Genomic DNA, 18,000 nt, shown 5'->3' on the forward strand with positions numbered 1-18,000 from the left:
TGATGAAACCCTTTGAATATGTTGCCTTAACTTTAGTTGTATTGTCAATCACCATTCTTGTATATTGATCATGTTTGCAAATAAATGCAAATGTTAACCGGATTTAATACATGAATTGCTTGATACATGAACTGCTCGTCCTAATGAAGGTTATATGTAGTTATTTTAACGGTACTCAGGCTATGTACACAACTATTGCGGCATAATGTGTAATTATCTTTATTTCCATTCATTCATTCATTCATTTTCTACCGCTTTTCCTCACGAGGGTTGCGGGGGGTGCTGGAGCCTATCCCAGCTGTCTTTGGGGAGAGGTGGGGTACACCCTGGACTGGACGCCAGCCAATCACAGGGCACATATAGACAAACAACCATTCACACTCACATTCATACCTATGGACAATTTGGAGTCACCAATTAACCTAGCATGTTTTTGGAATGTGGGAGGAAACCGGAGTACCCGGAGAAAACCCACACATGCACAAGGAGAACATGCAAACTCCACACAGAGATGGCCGAGGGTGGAATTGAACTTGGGTTTCCTAGCTGTGAGGTCTGCGTGCTAACCACTCGACCACCGTGCAGCCCGGAATAATGTGTAATTATCTTTATTTCCATATTGAATATAATTATGATGAACTACTTTGATTACCTGTAATCTTGGAGTGAAATGTGAATGTGAAATATTAATCAGTACAATACTAGCTGCTTCTATAATAATACACAATAAAAAATTAAGCATTATTATCTTTGTCATCTTTATCATTTTTACAGTGTTTGGGAAGTTTACAGGCTGTCATCCTGCGTCCTGCCCTCCCTCTTGGAGCCTTATGAGCGGAGCTTGTGGAAGTGGAGTATGAGGAGGAGGAGGAGGAGGAGGAGGAGGAGGAGGAGGGGGTCCACTCTCCTCGTCCCACCTCCCTCCAAAGCAGAGACGCTCCAAACTTGTGGAGCGCGCTGCGGAAACTTTTCCAAAGCGGTTCACAGCAGCGACAGGACAGTCCGCATATTAGACCAAGTTGTGGGGGGATGATGGCGAGAAGTCGCGATGGTGGCGACGTGAGGCCGTGACGTTTTTAAAAAAGTTCTAGCCGGCTGGCCGCCAGTGACAACAAACACACACAGGCCGTTGGTGGGGGAGAGAGAGAGCGAGAGTGCGCAGAAGAGGGGATACAAGCTGCAGGTCCACTATGGTGCGTGTGCAGGGGCTCGGTTGGGTCCTCCTGAGCGCCCTCCTGCACCCTGTGGCACCCTGGGGTGCTGCTGAACGAGCCGGCAGACCGAGGCAGTGTGACGCGCCAAGGACGGTGAGTCGTGCTTTGGAACACTTTACGCATGCAAAACTATAACAATACAACTTTTGTTAAGCCAACTTGGGGATGCTTATTCATCAAAAGAATGTCATCATAATAATATAATAATAACATTTAGAATAACCACGATAGTGGTCTTTATTATGTCTTTCTCACTTTGGTAAACAACAAGGAAAATAATAATGATATGATAATGATAATTATAACAATAACCTCTTTTTCTAATAAAAACAACATCAGCAGCAACAAGAATACCCTGACAGATTTTTGAAAAAAATATTAAAATTGTACTTGAATTATCTCATAAATGTTTGCATCAAATCTTGCTAACATGAAATACGATAACATAACCTGTTGAGTGGAGAAAATGACAACAATGTATCAAGTCTAGTGCTACTACTAATAAAAAACAACAACATGCTTTAAAGGCTTCTAAACTAAAAGTAGATGACTTTCACAAATGATGAAAAAGTGAGTTTATGAATCGTGATATTTCTCTACCAGTCTTCTAACTGAGATATTGTATTATATACAACAAAAGTGAATGTGTTGAAGCAGATGACTGAAGGATGGTGCTCCTTTAATAACTTCATATGATTTGCAATGCGGCACACTGCACTCTGGTTTGTGTTAAGAATAATTACGGCCATAAAAAAACAGCTCAGAGCGTCAAGGCTCTGCAGAGAAGTCCATGGTATAAGATCACTTTTTGAAAGGCTTCACTTGAGTGTGCACGATCTCACTGCATGACACCATGACTAATGGCATGCAAAAATATGACATTCCATTCAATTTGTCTTAAAAGAGAAGATCGAATTAACGTTGTATTTCTGCGTATGTGGCACAGGGCAGGACGACGCTCTGGATTAAATAAAGCCTTCTGGATTTATTTTGTCTGGGAGGAAATTGTGCCAGATATTGCAATATGTTCATTGCACTTAATTTGGATGATAAAAAGCAAATCCTGCAAGACAATTTGACTTAGTTTTTGGCAGTCGACAAACGCAGCATTGGCAGCGTGCTATAATTGGAGCTGAAGGAAATCTCAGTTAAGATTTTTGAAGTCAACGGTTTCAAGGAATAACTTTAAATCCCGGCAATGGACTTGATCCCTCAAATGCCTGATTACGCCGTGTCTCCTAAGCCAGATGATTGTTTATAAAAGACCAAAGTGGTGACAATGCCAATTGCAAAATCGCAGCACATGCACTTTTGCAGAGCGTTTAACAAGAAACATGTTCTAATTCCAATCCGGTTTTACGCTGATATAATTCGCACCATGGCTTGCTGCAGCAAACACATGGTGTAATGTAAGAAGTAGGCATCACAAACAATGCAGCAAGTATGGCTGTCAGCAACAGAGACCCCCTGTGGTGTCAGAAATGTCCCAAACCAAATTCTCTCAGCAGGGTTCCAATAAGGAACAGGCTTCTTTCAGCTTTTGGACTTTATGAGCTCAGCATAGTATATTTGCACTGCGGCCTTCAAATACTTCCCAGGCCAAAAGAGGCTTTGGCAAGTGAAGTATGAACCTGGACAATAAACAGGGTTCTGTTTACAGCCAAGCGGTCCCCTCTGCAAACTGAGCCGTGGTAGCATCATATCTACTTTGGATCTTAAAACTATACATGGGAAGCTGGTGACATGACCCTTTTTGTATTCTGTTTGTAAAACTAATCATTCATTCATTCATTCATTTTCTACCGCTTTTTCCTCACGAGGGTCGCGGCGGGTGCTGGAGCCTATCCCAGCTGTCTTCGGGCGAGAGGCGGGGTACACCCTGGACTGGTCGCCAGCCAATCACAGGGCACATATAGACAAACAACCATTCACACTCACATTCATACCAATGGACAATTTGGAGTCGCCAATTAACCTAGCATGTTTTTGGAATGTGGGAGGAAACCGGAGTACCCGGAGAAAACCCACGCATGCACAGGGAGAACATGCAAACTCCACACAGAGATAGCCAAGTGTGGAATCAAACTCTGGGCTCCTAGCTGTGCGGTCTGCGCGCTAACCACTCGATCGCCGTGCTGCTAAAACTAATCATAAAGTTGAAATTATGCATTACAAGTTCTATTCTTAAAATGTCATTTTTTTCATTGACACGTTCTGTAAAACCTCACATTGGCTTGCACAAAACTATTACCAGTTTATCAGTCAAAGGTACAATCTTTTCGCATACACACACTGTGAACAACTGTCGATCCCTTCGCATCAGCATCAATGCTTGTCCATTCACTTACACCAGTGAACGTCACTGTTGTTTCGCATACACACCTGATCAGTTTCACATACACACAGTGTAACCATCTGTCTGTCCACACACATAAACCTACAACATAGTAGGTGTAGTAAAGGAAACCTGGGTCAGCAAATGCAGATGGTGCTTCTTTTATTTCTTCTTTCTCGTCCTATTCATAATTTCTGCCTCTCTCTCACAGCAAAGCGATATGAACTCTTTCCTGTGGCGGGTAAAGCGTGCGCCTCCACATCCGCCATCGTACCTTTTTGGCACCATCCACGTGCCTTACACCCGGGTGTGGGACTTCATCCCCAACAGCTCCAAGCAGGCTTTCCGCAGTAGCCACAACGTTTTCTTTGAGCTGGACCTGACAGATCCGCTCACAGTCTCCAAGCTGACCAGCTGCCAGCTGCTTCCCCACGGGGAGAACCTGCAAACTCTACTACCTCGAGACCTGTACCGCCGCCTAAAACGCCACCTGGACTATGTCAAGCACATGATGCCTTACTGGATGACGGCGGACCAGCGAGGGCGTGGCCTTTATGCAGACTACCTATTTAACGCCATCGCCGGAAACTGGGAGAGGAAGAGGCCCGTGTGGGTGATGCTGATGGTCAACTCGCTCACAGAATGGGATGTGCGGTCCAGGGGGACACCGGTGCTTGACTTGTTTTTGGCTCAGGAGGCTGAGAGGATGGGAAAAACTACAGGGGCAGTGGAGCGAGTGGAGGAGCAGTGTCACCCCCTCAATGGCCTCAACTTTTCTCAGGTAAGATGCTTTATCGTACATAAGTGTAATGACACGCCAAGCCTGTAAGGGGAATAGGCCGGTGATGCTCATGGTTGGTGAGACACTGACCTTTGGATTTTTTCTTAATGTTAAAGGGGGCCTATTATGCTCATTTTCTGCCCTCTGCATTGAATTGGGGACTCCTGTAGAGCAGCTACACACAATAAACCACTCAGATAGATCTTCCAGAATCTGCACCTATTCAAGCTGTATGTCCTTGGATTTCCAAAACAGTCTGTTTAATGTATTCCACCCATGGCCTGCCTCCAGGCATGCCCACTCTGCTGTGATTAGTCACACTCCCAAGTGTGCTTGCACTTGTGTAGACAAAGGGAGCACATAGCTAAATTGCAGAATTGTCAACGAAGGCACAGAACAAATTGGAGAAGTTGAGAAGAGCAGAGCACACTTGTCTTTCATTAATGTGTCTGGCTTTTAGATCTACTAAGAGGGCTGGAACAATCCAATACCACCATGAGCAAAACATCCATCTTTAATTAATGAACAAATTATGGGACGGAGCATCAATTTAAATAACGAGTCACCTAATCCTAAACTATTTGTTTCATGGGAGGTCCCATAAAAATCAGCAATGAGCCTTGACAGCATGAGGAAGAAGCTCCGCTCTAATTTATGTTCTTCCTCACTCTTTGATCCCAATGGAAGAGGAAAAATATCTCAGTCATGCAGGACTCCCAGCCTGACATGTGCACGCCATGCTGACACACACACACACACACACACACACACACACACAAGGTCCAGTGAGAGCTCGATACAACAGAATATGTAAATGCCTTAGCCTCCACGTGATAGGTCAAAGGGGTCCTGGGGTCTAATTTGAGAGGCAGTAGGCTCCCAGCATCTCCGCTTTCATCAGCACCTCCTACTAAGTACGCTGTCAAAGCTGAACTGTGTGCCCCTTACATGCCAGGAAGATTTGCAGTTCCCCAAATAAGTTTGGCAGTGCTTGTCAGTATGGAAAAATAATGCTGAAACTTCTACAATCTGAGGATGTACATTACCCTTAATTTCTAGAAGCCCTAATTTACACTGTATGGACAAAAGAATTGGGCCAAGGTCACCTCACTCACCACTATGAGCTCTATGCCAAAGCAGAGTAGCCTTCCTTGAACTCCCAGTGGTATACACATTGGATGATGTTGATTTATAAGTCTCTTATTGGATTAGTTCCATCCTACCTATGCTTTCTCCTTCACAAATGAAGATGTACCTATGCCTTACGGTATTGTACTAGATACCATGTAAATGTGCCTAGAGTTAGGACTGAATTTGAGAAAAGAGCTTTTTGTTATGCTGCCCCCACCGCTTGGAACGCTATACAGACTGAACTGAAAATGTCACAAGTGGTCTGAGTCAAAGCTTTTCATTCTATTTTAAACACTCGGCAGCGGGAAAACTATGAGCAATGCTTGTGTTTTTAATAATTTATGTAGTTGTAATTTATTGTCTTAAACTTTCTTGAATTTTGTACTTTTGGATTTGTGTTGCTGTTGACCTCTTGGCCAGGCCAACCTTGTAAATGAGATCCTGATCTCAATGAGATGATGAAAATGATCATATTAATGATGATTATAATGATGGTAATAATGATAAAGATTATAACAATAATGATAATAATAACAACAATAATATTACAATGATAAATTACAATAATTACAATAATAATATTACAATGATAATAACAGGGGAAAACAAGACAGTGGCATGAACATGATTATATCTTGCATTTATAAGCTTTTGCTTCGGCCTACTCCTTTTGGGCTTGTGATCAGATAGTTGAATAAAAATGTATATAATGGAAAGTTATATTTTGATTGATGTAAGAAATGCACTGTAATGTTTCATATATTAGCCCAAACAAAATAAAATAAGAGATTTATCTGGTTAAAGAAAGGTTAAATAAAACATGAAAAAAGGTCTATTCAGGGGTTCTGGAGAGGAGGATCTGCCGGACAGCTGAATCTCGGATTCAGTGGTTGTCGTCCTGAACTGAGGACCAACTCTACACTCTTGGCAGGAGCTGAGTTCAAAGGCAAAGCACTCAATTTACCGGTCAATCTACATTCCTACCATCACCTCTGGCCATGAGCTTTGGGTAGTTACCAAAAGGACAAGATCACGGGTACAAGGTATCTTGACTCAGGTATCTGCCCAAGATGCTTCCTGTAGGTTGCCCTTAGGAAGACCCTGGACATGTTGGAGAGACATTTAAATAATGCCGCATTTCAGAAAAATAAAATACCAAGAGTAAAATTTGTGATGGTCTGGGGACATTTCTTCAGGACTTGGAATACTTTCTGTGATAAATGGAACCACAAATTCTCCCGTCATTGAAAAAATCCTGAAAGATAATGTCTGGCCCTCTGTTAGTGACCTCAACCTTAGGTTCTACCGCAGGACAATGATCTAAAGCATACCAGCAAGTTCACCTTCGAATGGCTGAACAAAAACAATATGAAGGCTTTGGAGTGGCCTAGTCCAAGTCCTGACCTGAATCAAACTGAGATGCTGTGGCATGACCTTAAAAAGACGGTTCATGCTGGAAAACTCTCCAATGTGGCTCAATGACAACAATTCTGCAAAGAAGAGATTCCTCCACAGTAGCGATCCATTGCAAGGTATCTCAAATGTTTGGTTGCAATTGTTGCTGCTAAGAGTGGCCCAACCAGTTATTTTATTTAGGGGGCAATCAGTTTCTCACACAGGGTATTGTAAGTTTTGATTTTTTCTCCCTTAATGAAAGGTTTCATTGAAATACAGAACTTTGTGTTCAGTTGTGTTGTTTATTTAAATTCAGACAAGCATCACATGAAATCCCAACCTTCCGTCTAAAAATGTACGAGAACGACGGTGGGCCCAGCTGACATGGAAACCATTATTGTCAATTATAACAATTTGCGATTTAATCTGAACGCTACGGTTGATTGCATCCCTCTACGGTCAACTGTAAGAGTGGTGAGGTCAGCGGTTTGCATGGAGGATAGACGTTGAAGCACACGGAGAACACGTGGGTGAAAATGAGAAGAAAATCAAGTGAGATGGATAGCGACTGGGGAGTGAAGGCGGTGTGGTGTGGTCACTCTGAAACATGAGTAATGTTAAAAAGGAAAAATTTGTGTTGGGAAAGTGTCCAAACACTGCTGGCCAACATGCTATTTGTTCTCAATAAAAGTAGCGGCTTACAATATCCTGTAGAAACAAGAGGAGTAGTGATTCATCATGTAAGCACCTGGTCTTGGATCACCCAATGCCGCACTGCATAGATCTTGACAAGGGAGCCCAGAGGAAGTCATTTTCCGAGCTATTGGATCGGAGAAAACGGTGCAGGTGTTTTGGCGGCTTGTTTGTAGTGACCGCTGGTGCATCACGTCTCTCATTGTGTTCTATAATGACAGCTCCAGTCTGCCTGGGACCACTCCACAGGCCAGGGGTGTGGATATCTTTGCAGGAGCCACTTCATAGAATGTGGGGAAACAATGGCTGGTCACAGCACATGATTCTGGTCTTGTTGCGCTGATGTAGCTTGACAGTCTGGTTCTGCAGTCAGTTCTGAAGCCAGTTGCTTAACAGACACAGAAAGCTAAGATTTGTTTGGAAGACTCTCCATAAACGTCCTTATCATGTTGGCTGCATTTATACTGTCGGGCAATTTAATGACTAAATTCTCTTTACGCTCCTACTTTTAAGTCATTGTGCTTCCTTTCAAAGGCTGGATTTAGCCACCCTTTTTATGGGTTCCTGTTCTGTAAAAACAGCACTGATATTTAATGAGGAAGAAGTCATCCCCACAATATTATCCTGTAGGAGGTAATGAGACAGGATAAAGCCTGCATAAAAAAAAAATACCAGGACAGCAGGATCTGCTTACAAAGGAAACCATACTGATAATATCCTGATACTGCAATAATGTAATAATCTGTTTAAATTAGGGGTGTCACGAAGAAAGGTGTAAACATTAAGCTAACCTGCAATCTGCAATCTATTCTATGTGTCTTTACATAACTACGCGTCTACATAAATAATTAGTAGTAGCAGCTACAAGTGTTTTAATTGAATTGTTTTTCTTAAAAGTTATGTTAATTTTTGTAAAAAAATCGTAAAGTAAATTTTAATATTATTTTCATAAAAAACTACTTCTGGTGAACCCAATATCGTGCATTGTATCATCTTGTGTGTGAGTTTCTTGTATATATCTTTGTATGTCTGTATACATCCACAACAATTAAATGATTATTTAAATGAAATGAGGAAATAAAGAAATTGAGTTTGAGGGAGATGGCCGCCCCCATAGTATGTTAGTTGTGCTAATTGAACAACTATACACACTTGGAGGTTAGACAGCAATAGTATCAATATCAAATATTGTGATATTGGGTAGCATGATATTTATTTTAGTGGACTGTAGACCAGTAAAGCAACTGAAGTGACACATTTGAGGACATCCTGGTAATGTCCAACTGTTAAAGAGCTGGTGTCCACATAGTGTAGATATGCTACAAAACAGCTAATGCATGTATCTAATGTGTGGCTCCAGTCTGTGTGCCTTTCAGCAAATAAACACTTTTGTTTATTTTCCCTGGGTCATGTTGCAAGCCGACAGAAATTACATCATATCGGTGGCGCCTGACTCCTGGGCAGCGGGTCAGGGGTCACATGAGAGGTGGTATGAAGGGCAGCAGAGCGCTAAGGAGACTGGCAGTCTGCCGGGGGTCAAGTCTGGCCCCCGATGTGATGGAGTCCAACCTCTGACTACTTTTATTACAACTTAGACTTGAAAGATGTGGCTAATTGTTGCCGGTGAAAGAACAACTGGGGGAGATGGTGTGTGATGGTGAGGTGACAGCAGGAGGGCATCACCTCACGGGTGAGGCAGACTCATGTTTACAGCTTCAGCAGATTGTTACACATGCCTGTTTGCATCAGTGCACATTCCCTGCTTCCCCCTTGAAACACAAGGCCTCACGTGAGCTCAGTGTGCAGCCTCACGCCTGCATGCTGTTTTCTGGTGGGAGGGAACTTGGAAATGCATGCAGCCAAGACTGCAAATGTATCATGTAAAGTCCAGTAAAACGCAACACTGCACGTTTACAAGTTTACACCACTGCAAACTATAACCACAATAATAATGCGCCTCTTTTATCCAGAGATCCTGCAAAATAGTTGAGACCTAACAGAAGATCCAGCATTTATTTTTCCTGTGACTTTTACACAGCAAGAATAACTGGGCTGTAAAATGGCAGCAAAATCGCATTTTGCTATCAGATAATTAGATACATGGTGCATATTCAGATGTCCCACCTCTGCAAATTGCCAGAAGAGAGGCTATTATTCACAAAATGTGGAAACTTATTGGATATAATCATTTTCATTATTAATAGAGCAGTAACAGAACCAATAAAAAAAAAAAAACGCTAAACAAAAGAGTTTCATACCAATACCTGAGTAGCTCAACTGATATTTTAAAGCACATACAGAGCTAGATAAAGGTGCTAATGCTGACCACAGTATATTTATGAAACTACATTAGGAGGTTGCGGGCGGCACGGCGCTCTAGTGGTTAGCATGCAGACCTCACAGCTAGGAGACCAGGGTTCAATTCCACCCTGTGTGGAGTTTGAATGTTCTCCCCGTGCATGCGTGGGTTTTCTCCGGGTACTCCGGGTTTCCTCCCACATTCCAAAAATTGGAATGTTAATTGGCGACTCCAAATTGTCCATAGGTATGAATGTGAGTGTGAATGGTTGTTTGTCTATATGTGCCCTGTGATTGGCTGGCGACCAGTCCAGGGTGTACCCCGCCTCTCGCCCGAAGGCAGCTGGGATAGGCTCCAGCACGTGAGGAAGAAGCGGTAGAAAATGAATGAATGAATCAGGAGGTTGCCCGCAGCCACAGCTGGGATAGGCTCCAGCAAGAAGCGGTAGAAAATGAATGAATGAATGAATCAGGAGGTTGCCCGCAGCCACAGCTGGGATAGGCTCCAGCAAGAAGCGGTAGAAAATGAATGAATGAATGAATCAGGAGGTTGCCCGCAGCCACAGCTGGGATAGGCTCCAGCAAGAAGCGGTAGAAAATGAATGAATGAATGAATCAGGAGGTTGCCCGCAGCCACAGCTGCGATAGGCTCCAGCACGTGAGGAAGAAGCGGTAGAAAATGAATGAATGAATGAATCAGGAGGTTGCCCGCAGCCACAGATGTTAATATAAGCGTCTTTGATTAACATAACAGAGATGTTTTTTGGACTCATTAGATTCTAACTGAAAATGTGAGCCTCATATTGTGTAGGTGTACCTAATGACGCAGGCCTTTAAGGGATGCGTTGGCTGCAGAGGATGAATCTGAACCAACATTGTTCCCTCTTTCATGTTGACCTTCTCGCTCCTCTTAGAAGTCGCTTCCCTCCTCCTCCTCCTCACTCTATCACTCTGTCTAACATGTCCCGAGGCTGCCGTTGTCCTGTTGCTCACCTACTGCTCATCAGCACACATCAACACGCTGCAAAGAAAAAGGGGATGACAGAGGAGGAGCAGGAGATTACCTTTAAAGTGTGCAACCTGACGAGTATCCCCTATTTAAGGAGAACATCTGAGGGGGTTTTGCATCTACACTGTAATTACTTGGCCAAATATGTGGGAAAAAAAACTGTGAGGCAACATGTATCAACCCGATCACCTGGTCCTGTCGGCAAGCAGACGGCAGCGTACTGTTGCACTAATGACTTAATAGCCCCTTAATGACCAAATAGGCCGCTGCCATCCAGAAGCACTTAGACAATTACATGCCGGCCAGGACTGATACTGTTGGATGGATATGCTGAGAAAACAAAAGCACAGTACACTGCACACCTTTGAATAAATCAGTGTCTTTTACCTCAGTTTCATTTTTGCTTCAGGAAAAATGAAATAAAATAAGAAAACACAGCAGAAATCCCCATGAGGTTTGATTTTATACTACAGGAAACAATAAAGTATTCTATTAAAAGTTGAAAGAGTGTTTGGTGGTGGTTGGAGAGAAAATAGGTGCAAATTTTTGCCAGGAAGTGGCAAAAATTTAGCTTATATGGAAGTGTGATCATAACCACAAAACCAAGCACCACCTGTATTGGCATTTTCCTTACAGTCAAGGAAGCGCACCCAAACTAGGTTATTCTTTTTCCCTGGAATATGCTACATCCTGCTTTAATGGACGTTATGCTGGTAACAAACACTGAAACATAACCTGTTGTATACGTGCCATAACATAATTCACAAACATGGTGGGTGTATTGCGGGGAGGACTGGGTGTTACGTTGGGAACTCCTGCTTCCATGTCATTTTATTGAGAACTGGAGAAGCACTTGGAGAGCGAAGATCTCCACCGAGCGCCATCTTGTGATTCAGACCAAGTTAGTAATCCTATATTTTCTGGATCAATCTTTGATATTTAGTAGAACTTGTTGGAAAATTGCCCTCCATTTTTTTGTGGAGTTGTATTCACAAATGCAGAAAATGCGGGATCCGGATAAGTCCCTTTAATAAGTTTGTCCATATCCCATTTCTGACAATTCCTGGAAATTTCATCCAAATCCATTCAGAACTTTTCAAGTTATTTAATGATTAATGATTAAAGATGAATGATTCCTTCCATAGAGGAGGTCTGCACAGATTATTTAATAAACCTAATATCTAAAAGTCTAATATGTATGTTTTCTACTACTTCATTTATGCAGTACATTTTCCCAGAGTTAGTTGCGCACAGATGCATAGTATTTGTGTTTTTCCCACCAAGGTGAAAGTGGGAGTTGAGAGTTTGTTTTTCGGATGGAAGAACGGTCAGGTAGTTTCCAGGAAGGCTGAGGTTAATTTCAGGTTGTCTGGGCCAGAGGCTGATTGATCACAGACAGGAATGTGACTGACTGATTTCCTCAGAGAACCAATTGGCTCCTCTCTGGAATGTCGTCTTCTGGGACACTGTCCTTTGATAACTTGAGTTTACCTCCAGTTTAACCAATTATGGCTATGGTGGTCGCCTGTACCTGTAATATTATTTAAATATTATTTCTTCCAATTAAATGTGTTTTTCTTTTTGTACAACTATTGCAAGATTGCATCTTTTTGCATTTACACGACAATTAGTTATGTCACCATAATGGTTTGAAGATTTCTGGCCTACGTGGTTTGAACACTAGTGAGCATCTCTTATCTCTTATGTTCCTGCAGTCATCCTGTAGCCTGCGTAATGTGGTGTAAAAAAAAATAATAGTGTTGTTATTTCATGTCTACAGGTCTCTAATAATGTTAAAAAACATATTTAGAAAGTCATGAACAGGTTGTCTATGGTCTAACTCAGGGGTGGGCAAACTTTTTGACTGGCGGGCTGCATTGATATGACAAAATTTACGGGGGGGGGCAGACTATATATTTTACACTTAACAGTCCACCTGGTATCATTGTATCTGTAAAATTGTCATGCAATCTGCTATTGTTATTTATTATTTATATTTAAATATTTAAAAAATAATAAAATATTATAATAATTACAATAAAATTAAAATAATAATTATTATATTATTATGTAAAATATGCAAATATAACAATAATATTATATATAATTAATATCATAATTAGCATTAATATAATAATTATAATAATCATAATAGTTCTAATAATAATTATAATAATCTAATAATAATAATAATTATAATAATAATTATAATAATAATAATAATAATAATAATAATAATAATAATTATTATTATTATTATTATAATAATAATTATTATTATTATTATTATTATGTGCTTGTGTCCCTTTTTTCAGGAGCACTTTGTAAACAACAGACCATGTCAAAAAACAAAATTGATAAAACCATCAAAAGGTTGGCTCAGGCCATGATGCCAGGTTGTATTTGAGTTTAAATGAAATACTTTGGAAAGATTGGGCGGGCCGTATTCAAACACTTGGCGGGCCGGATGTGGCACCCGGGCCGTAGTTTGCCCACCCCTAGTCTAACTACAAAATTATTTTATTGATTTATTTAATGAATCCGACTTTACGGAAATTCGCTTATCAAGATGGGGTCTGGGAACAATTAACCACCATAAATGAGGGATAACTGTATTCCTAAAAACCTTACTAGTACAATAAATCAAAGGTTTATACTGGCAAAATGTCAATCTCTGCAATGGATTAAATCTAATTTCATTTCTTAAGAGAGTTATAAAAAAAATCCAAACAAATAAGCATGTACTGAAGTTACAGTAGAAAAGCCAAGTTGACACAAAGCGAAGAATAAAACCTTTAATTCTGTGTCATTAAACATAGGGCTCACCTTGTCCAGTGGAAGTGAGATGCCTGCACACTCCACTCCACTTAGGAAAGTGTTGCGCGTGGACCAGGTGTGTTAGGCAACATGGAAAAAAACATTTGCCAGTATGCCCAGGCATGCAACTTTCCATGTCGGACACTTTTTGGTCCTGAGATGAACTCAGCGTCCTGGGCTGTGTGTGACATCAGCCACACATAGTAACACACCTCACACACACACACACACACACCCAGGGAGCCAGCAGTTGTAAATAGGTGCCAGCAAAGAACAAGTGTGTGTGTGTGCATGTGAGGCAGTCTTGTTGAGGATTAGGTGGAATTAGCAGAGCCCTCTCACTGAACCCAGTTTTAATGTGACCCATGTATCTTTTGTGCCCCCTTGGCCTTGTACCCTATTATACACAAGCCAGTGGAGCACTTCAGCAATGCACCGCTCGCCTTTCTACATCATTTTCACCCTCATGGCTGCACTTTTCTTACATCATGTCTCTGATTACTGTTCTTCAACTAGTCACTTAGAGGAGTAGGCATGTTATTCAAACCTGTTCTCGCACAAATTTAGTAGGATTTTGTATGGAAGGTAAGTATTCTGGGGGTACGTTATCATAATAGGGTCCAAACTACCCCTGACTGCTTGGAAATTGTGACAAAATTGTTGCTTTTTGATACAGATAAAAGTAGCAGGATGTCCACCATGCTAATAGAGAGTGACACTATTAGGCTTGTTGGAGGGAATGACACCAATGTTGCTGGAATATAATCTGGTTTAAATACAGTAGATCATGATTCAGCATTTACTCCCCACAAATGTCAAGATTTTTGTTAAAATAAATATATATTTTTTGTTCAGTCGGTAATAGTTTATAATATGTGATAGTTAAGTATAAAATCATATGTACAGTATTCTACTACGTGACATTAGTGCAAAATGTTGGTGTCTCTCATCTTTCATTATCATTCATTAGTGGTGAGGACCTATACATTTTGTACTTTAAAATGTATTTAATCTGTGAGGCTTAAACCTGGATTGTGCTTCTATGTTCTTGTTAGCTTCCTTCGTCATGAGTGAACAATGACAGTTGATGAAAGATGGCAAGAGTTCTGGAGCTCAATCCAATCTAATAATTACAGCAGTGACTTTTAGTGCAAATGTTGATCTGAAATCGAATGTGTCGTGGAAATTTTTGTGGAAAAGCACAATTTTTCAATTCAGCAAAACAAAAGAAACAATGGAGCAAAATGAGGAGCGTTGCAGGCAGGAGTTTTGTGCCGCGTCTATTAGTTCCAGCTCCAATAACAAACTGCATGTCGTTTTCAGTCAGCATTGTTCAATACCAGAGATGTCACATTCGTAAACGAGTCCAGTCCTTTTGAACAGCTGTTTTAAATTAATGATGAGAATCAATTTGCGGTTGCTGTCTGCATGGTGGACGGGTGGTTATAGTATGTAGACCACACAGTCAGGCGATCGGGAAGACTTGAGTCTGCATGTTCTCCCCATGCGGGCATGGGTTTTCTCCGGTTACTCCGGTTTCCTCCCACATTCCAAAAACATGCTAGGTTAATTGGTGACTCCAAATTGTCCATAGGTATGAATGTGAGTGTGAATGGTTGTTTGTCTACTGTATATGTTCCCTGTGATTGGCTGGTGGCCAGTTTAGACTGTCTGACACTCTGAAAAACCTGCCTGTGAGGGTTTGGTGACGTGTCTGCACTGTGTACCTGTCAGCCCATCTTGGCACAGCCCAGTCTACCAAATTACCAAATTGACTGCCCACAGTGGTGCGCTGGACGAAGTTACCACTGTGTGCGATGCGGGTGCGCCGCGCTGCACCACGAAATTAGAGCCCTTAGACCAGAGGTAGGGAACCTATGGCTCGGGAGCCAGGTAGGGCTCTTTTGATGACTGTATCTGGCTCTCAAGCATTTCTTACCACAATAAAAATTTATTTTTGCTAACATAGTTAGCATTTGATTGTTAGTATTTGATTTATTATTAGACACTGCGCTGCTCACGAAAGTGTGCTGGCCACACCCCATTGGCGTGGGGTAGTGTGCCTGGTCTACGTAATTAGAGCCCATTATATCTAAAACGGTTGGTCTTACATAAAAATGCACACATTTTATTGCATTCAATGTTTAAAAAAATGTATATGGCTCTCACAGATACACATTTTAAAATATCTGGCCTTCATGAGCTCTCTTTGCCAAAAAGGTTCCCGACCCCTGCCTTAGACTCAGAGCCGGTCACACAGTAGCCTTGTGCATCAGCTCTAGCTGCTAGTAAGCTGCACATCATGGCACATATAAATAAATAAACACATTGATGATATAGGGCGGAAAAATGACCAGTAGCCACCACTGGAACCTGTCCATTGTGCTCTGGTGCTGAGTAAATGCATGATGAAAGAAACACTTCTTCATTTTTTTTCTTTTTTTTAAATGCGCACCGTGCAGTTATTCGGAGCAGTTATGATACAAAAGAAAAGAAAATATTTTTATGTAATCTGCCTCTGACGGTGCTTCTTAAAAACGAAACAGTTTCCAAACTGATCCAAACCAGGAGCCGTCCGTCAACGGCTTCAAGTTACATCACCCGTCTTTAAAACCCGGGGTAACGAACATGTTTTATAACGCTTTGCCCATGCAATCACCTTGAAAAGAAGGAGGGGTGGAGAGGTTCAGACGTTCAGAACTCCACTTCACCTTTGAAATTCCCAGTACTTTCACTGAGCCTGATTGACTGAAGGGGGGAGTGGTGGTGGTTGTCTTTGGCCTCTCGATGAACCCCCTAGAAGCCCCCTTAACTCACCCTCCCTACCAACTGAACGACCTCAACCAATTAGTCTCTGCAGATGACATTTAATAGGATAAACAGGTGGGAGAAGCATATTTTGGAACAAGACGTAAGCATATATGTACAGTTACTTCAGCGTCATAGTCATTTATTTATCCATTTTAAAACCTGAAGTGTGCTGAGATAGTGGGGGGATGCAATATTAACAATTATACAATTTTATAAAATTGTATAAATAAAGTAAGTTAAATGATGAAAGCATTAAATTAAAGGATTAATTATTAAGAACTACAAAAAGAATGAAAACTTTATTCACAATTCACATATGGCACGGTTTATGATGGGTCATCGTTAAAGGCGAATAGCAGCAAATTAAGGTAAAATAAAACAGTCCTGATTGGTGGTACTGGACTAAGTGGGGTGAAAAAGGAAAATAATAACACAGGAAGCCCTCCACTTTCTCCTCTTGACAGGTTCCGTTAAGCCAAAATCCAATAATAAAGTGGTGAGGTCTCACTCCTTTCACGGTCAATTTCACCCGTCATTCAGCGGCCAGCACTGGAACAGTTTAGGCGTAATATCGCACACATGGCAGAGTTTATAAATGAGATGAGAAATCAAATGTACTTTAGGGGGTACTCACACGAGTACATTTTGTGGCCAACAGTCTCCATCCTTCTCCTGTCCCCCCACTCGCACTCAACATCGGTGTGTGGCCCATTTTATTGTTGTCTTACTTATAGACTGTATTACTGACATTTCCTTATCGCTTATATCATGTTGTTGGGATTATTTCCCAAGTGTAAAATGGTGGTTTTCAGGAATTACTAGTGAGATGAGCGATTGCATTAATTAAATGACACATCATAATTACGTACATGAATGTAGACATGAGTGAGCAAGCAAGTCTATTTAGAGCAGGGGTCTCAAACTCAATTTACCTGGGGCCACTGGAGCTAGGGTCTGGGCAAGGCTGGGCCGCATCAGGTTTTCAAAAAAAAAACAAATTTCAAATATTCAAACTTTTTCAGTGCTTTGGTTCCGATTTTCTACAATAAAAGCTCTGATAAAACATTCCACTGTTCTCAAATATCTTAATTTTATTTTTTTTCTGCACAAAATAAGATGAAAAATAAATAAACAAATCAAGAATAAAGAAAATCAATCAATCAGTAATAAATAAATATAATAATAATAATAAAACGGCAAATAATAAAAACTTAAGAAACCACATATAGTTGGTGGGTAGACAAATTATTTTTTTCAGATTAAAATTAACAAAGCATTATTAGAGCCCTGTAGACATGACAAAACACGACTATAGTCACATTTATACTCTTTTTATTTACAACATATTGCGCAACTGCAGGGTCTTGAGACACATGCTAACTCGCAAACTAGAGAGCTAGCGACCTAAACGGTAGCCTTCAAGTTATTTCCTTTAAACTTAAATAGCCAAAAACTTACCACTTCCACACGGATAGGGAAGATACGTAACTATTAACAGTTATTTAACCTTTAACAT

The 18,000-nt window shown here is 41.1% G+C and overlaps 1 protein-coding gene across 2 annotated transcripts in view; it reads left to right on the forward strand.

The window, feature by feature from the left end:
* The first annotated feature begins 1,035 nt into the window (after positions 1-1,035).
* Positions 1,036-18,000, forward strand: part of trabd2b (TraB domain containing 2B) — a 52,774-nt gene continuing 35,809 nt past the window's right edge. For both annotated transcript variants that reach the window (XM_058074208.2, XM_078789881.1), the window contains exons 1-2: positions 1,036-1,307; positions 3,761-4,330. In XM_058074208.2, coding sequence (XP_057930191.2) covers positions 1,191-1,307; positions 3,761-4,330 — 687 coding nt within the window. In that variant the 5' untranslated portion in view covers positions 1,036-1,190. The remainder of the gene's footprint in view (positions 1,308-3,760; positions 4,331-18,000) is intronic.

The sequence above is a fragment of the Doryrhamphus excisus genome, linkage group LG4 (assembly GCF_037039965.1).
Source record: "Doryrhamphus excisus strain RoL-2023G ecotype Guam linkage group LG4, RoL_Dexc_Guam_v1.1, whole genome shotgun sequence".
Classification (NCBI taxonomy): Eukaryota; Metazoa; Chordata; class Actinopteri; order Syngnathiformes; family Syngnathidae; genus Doryrhamphus; species Doryrhamphus excisus.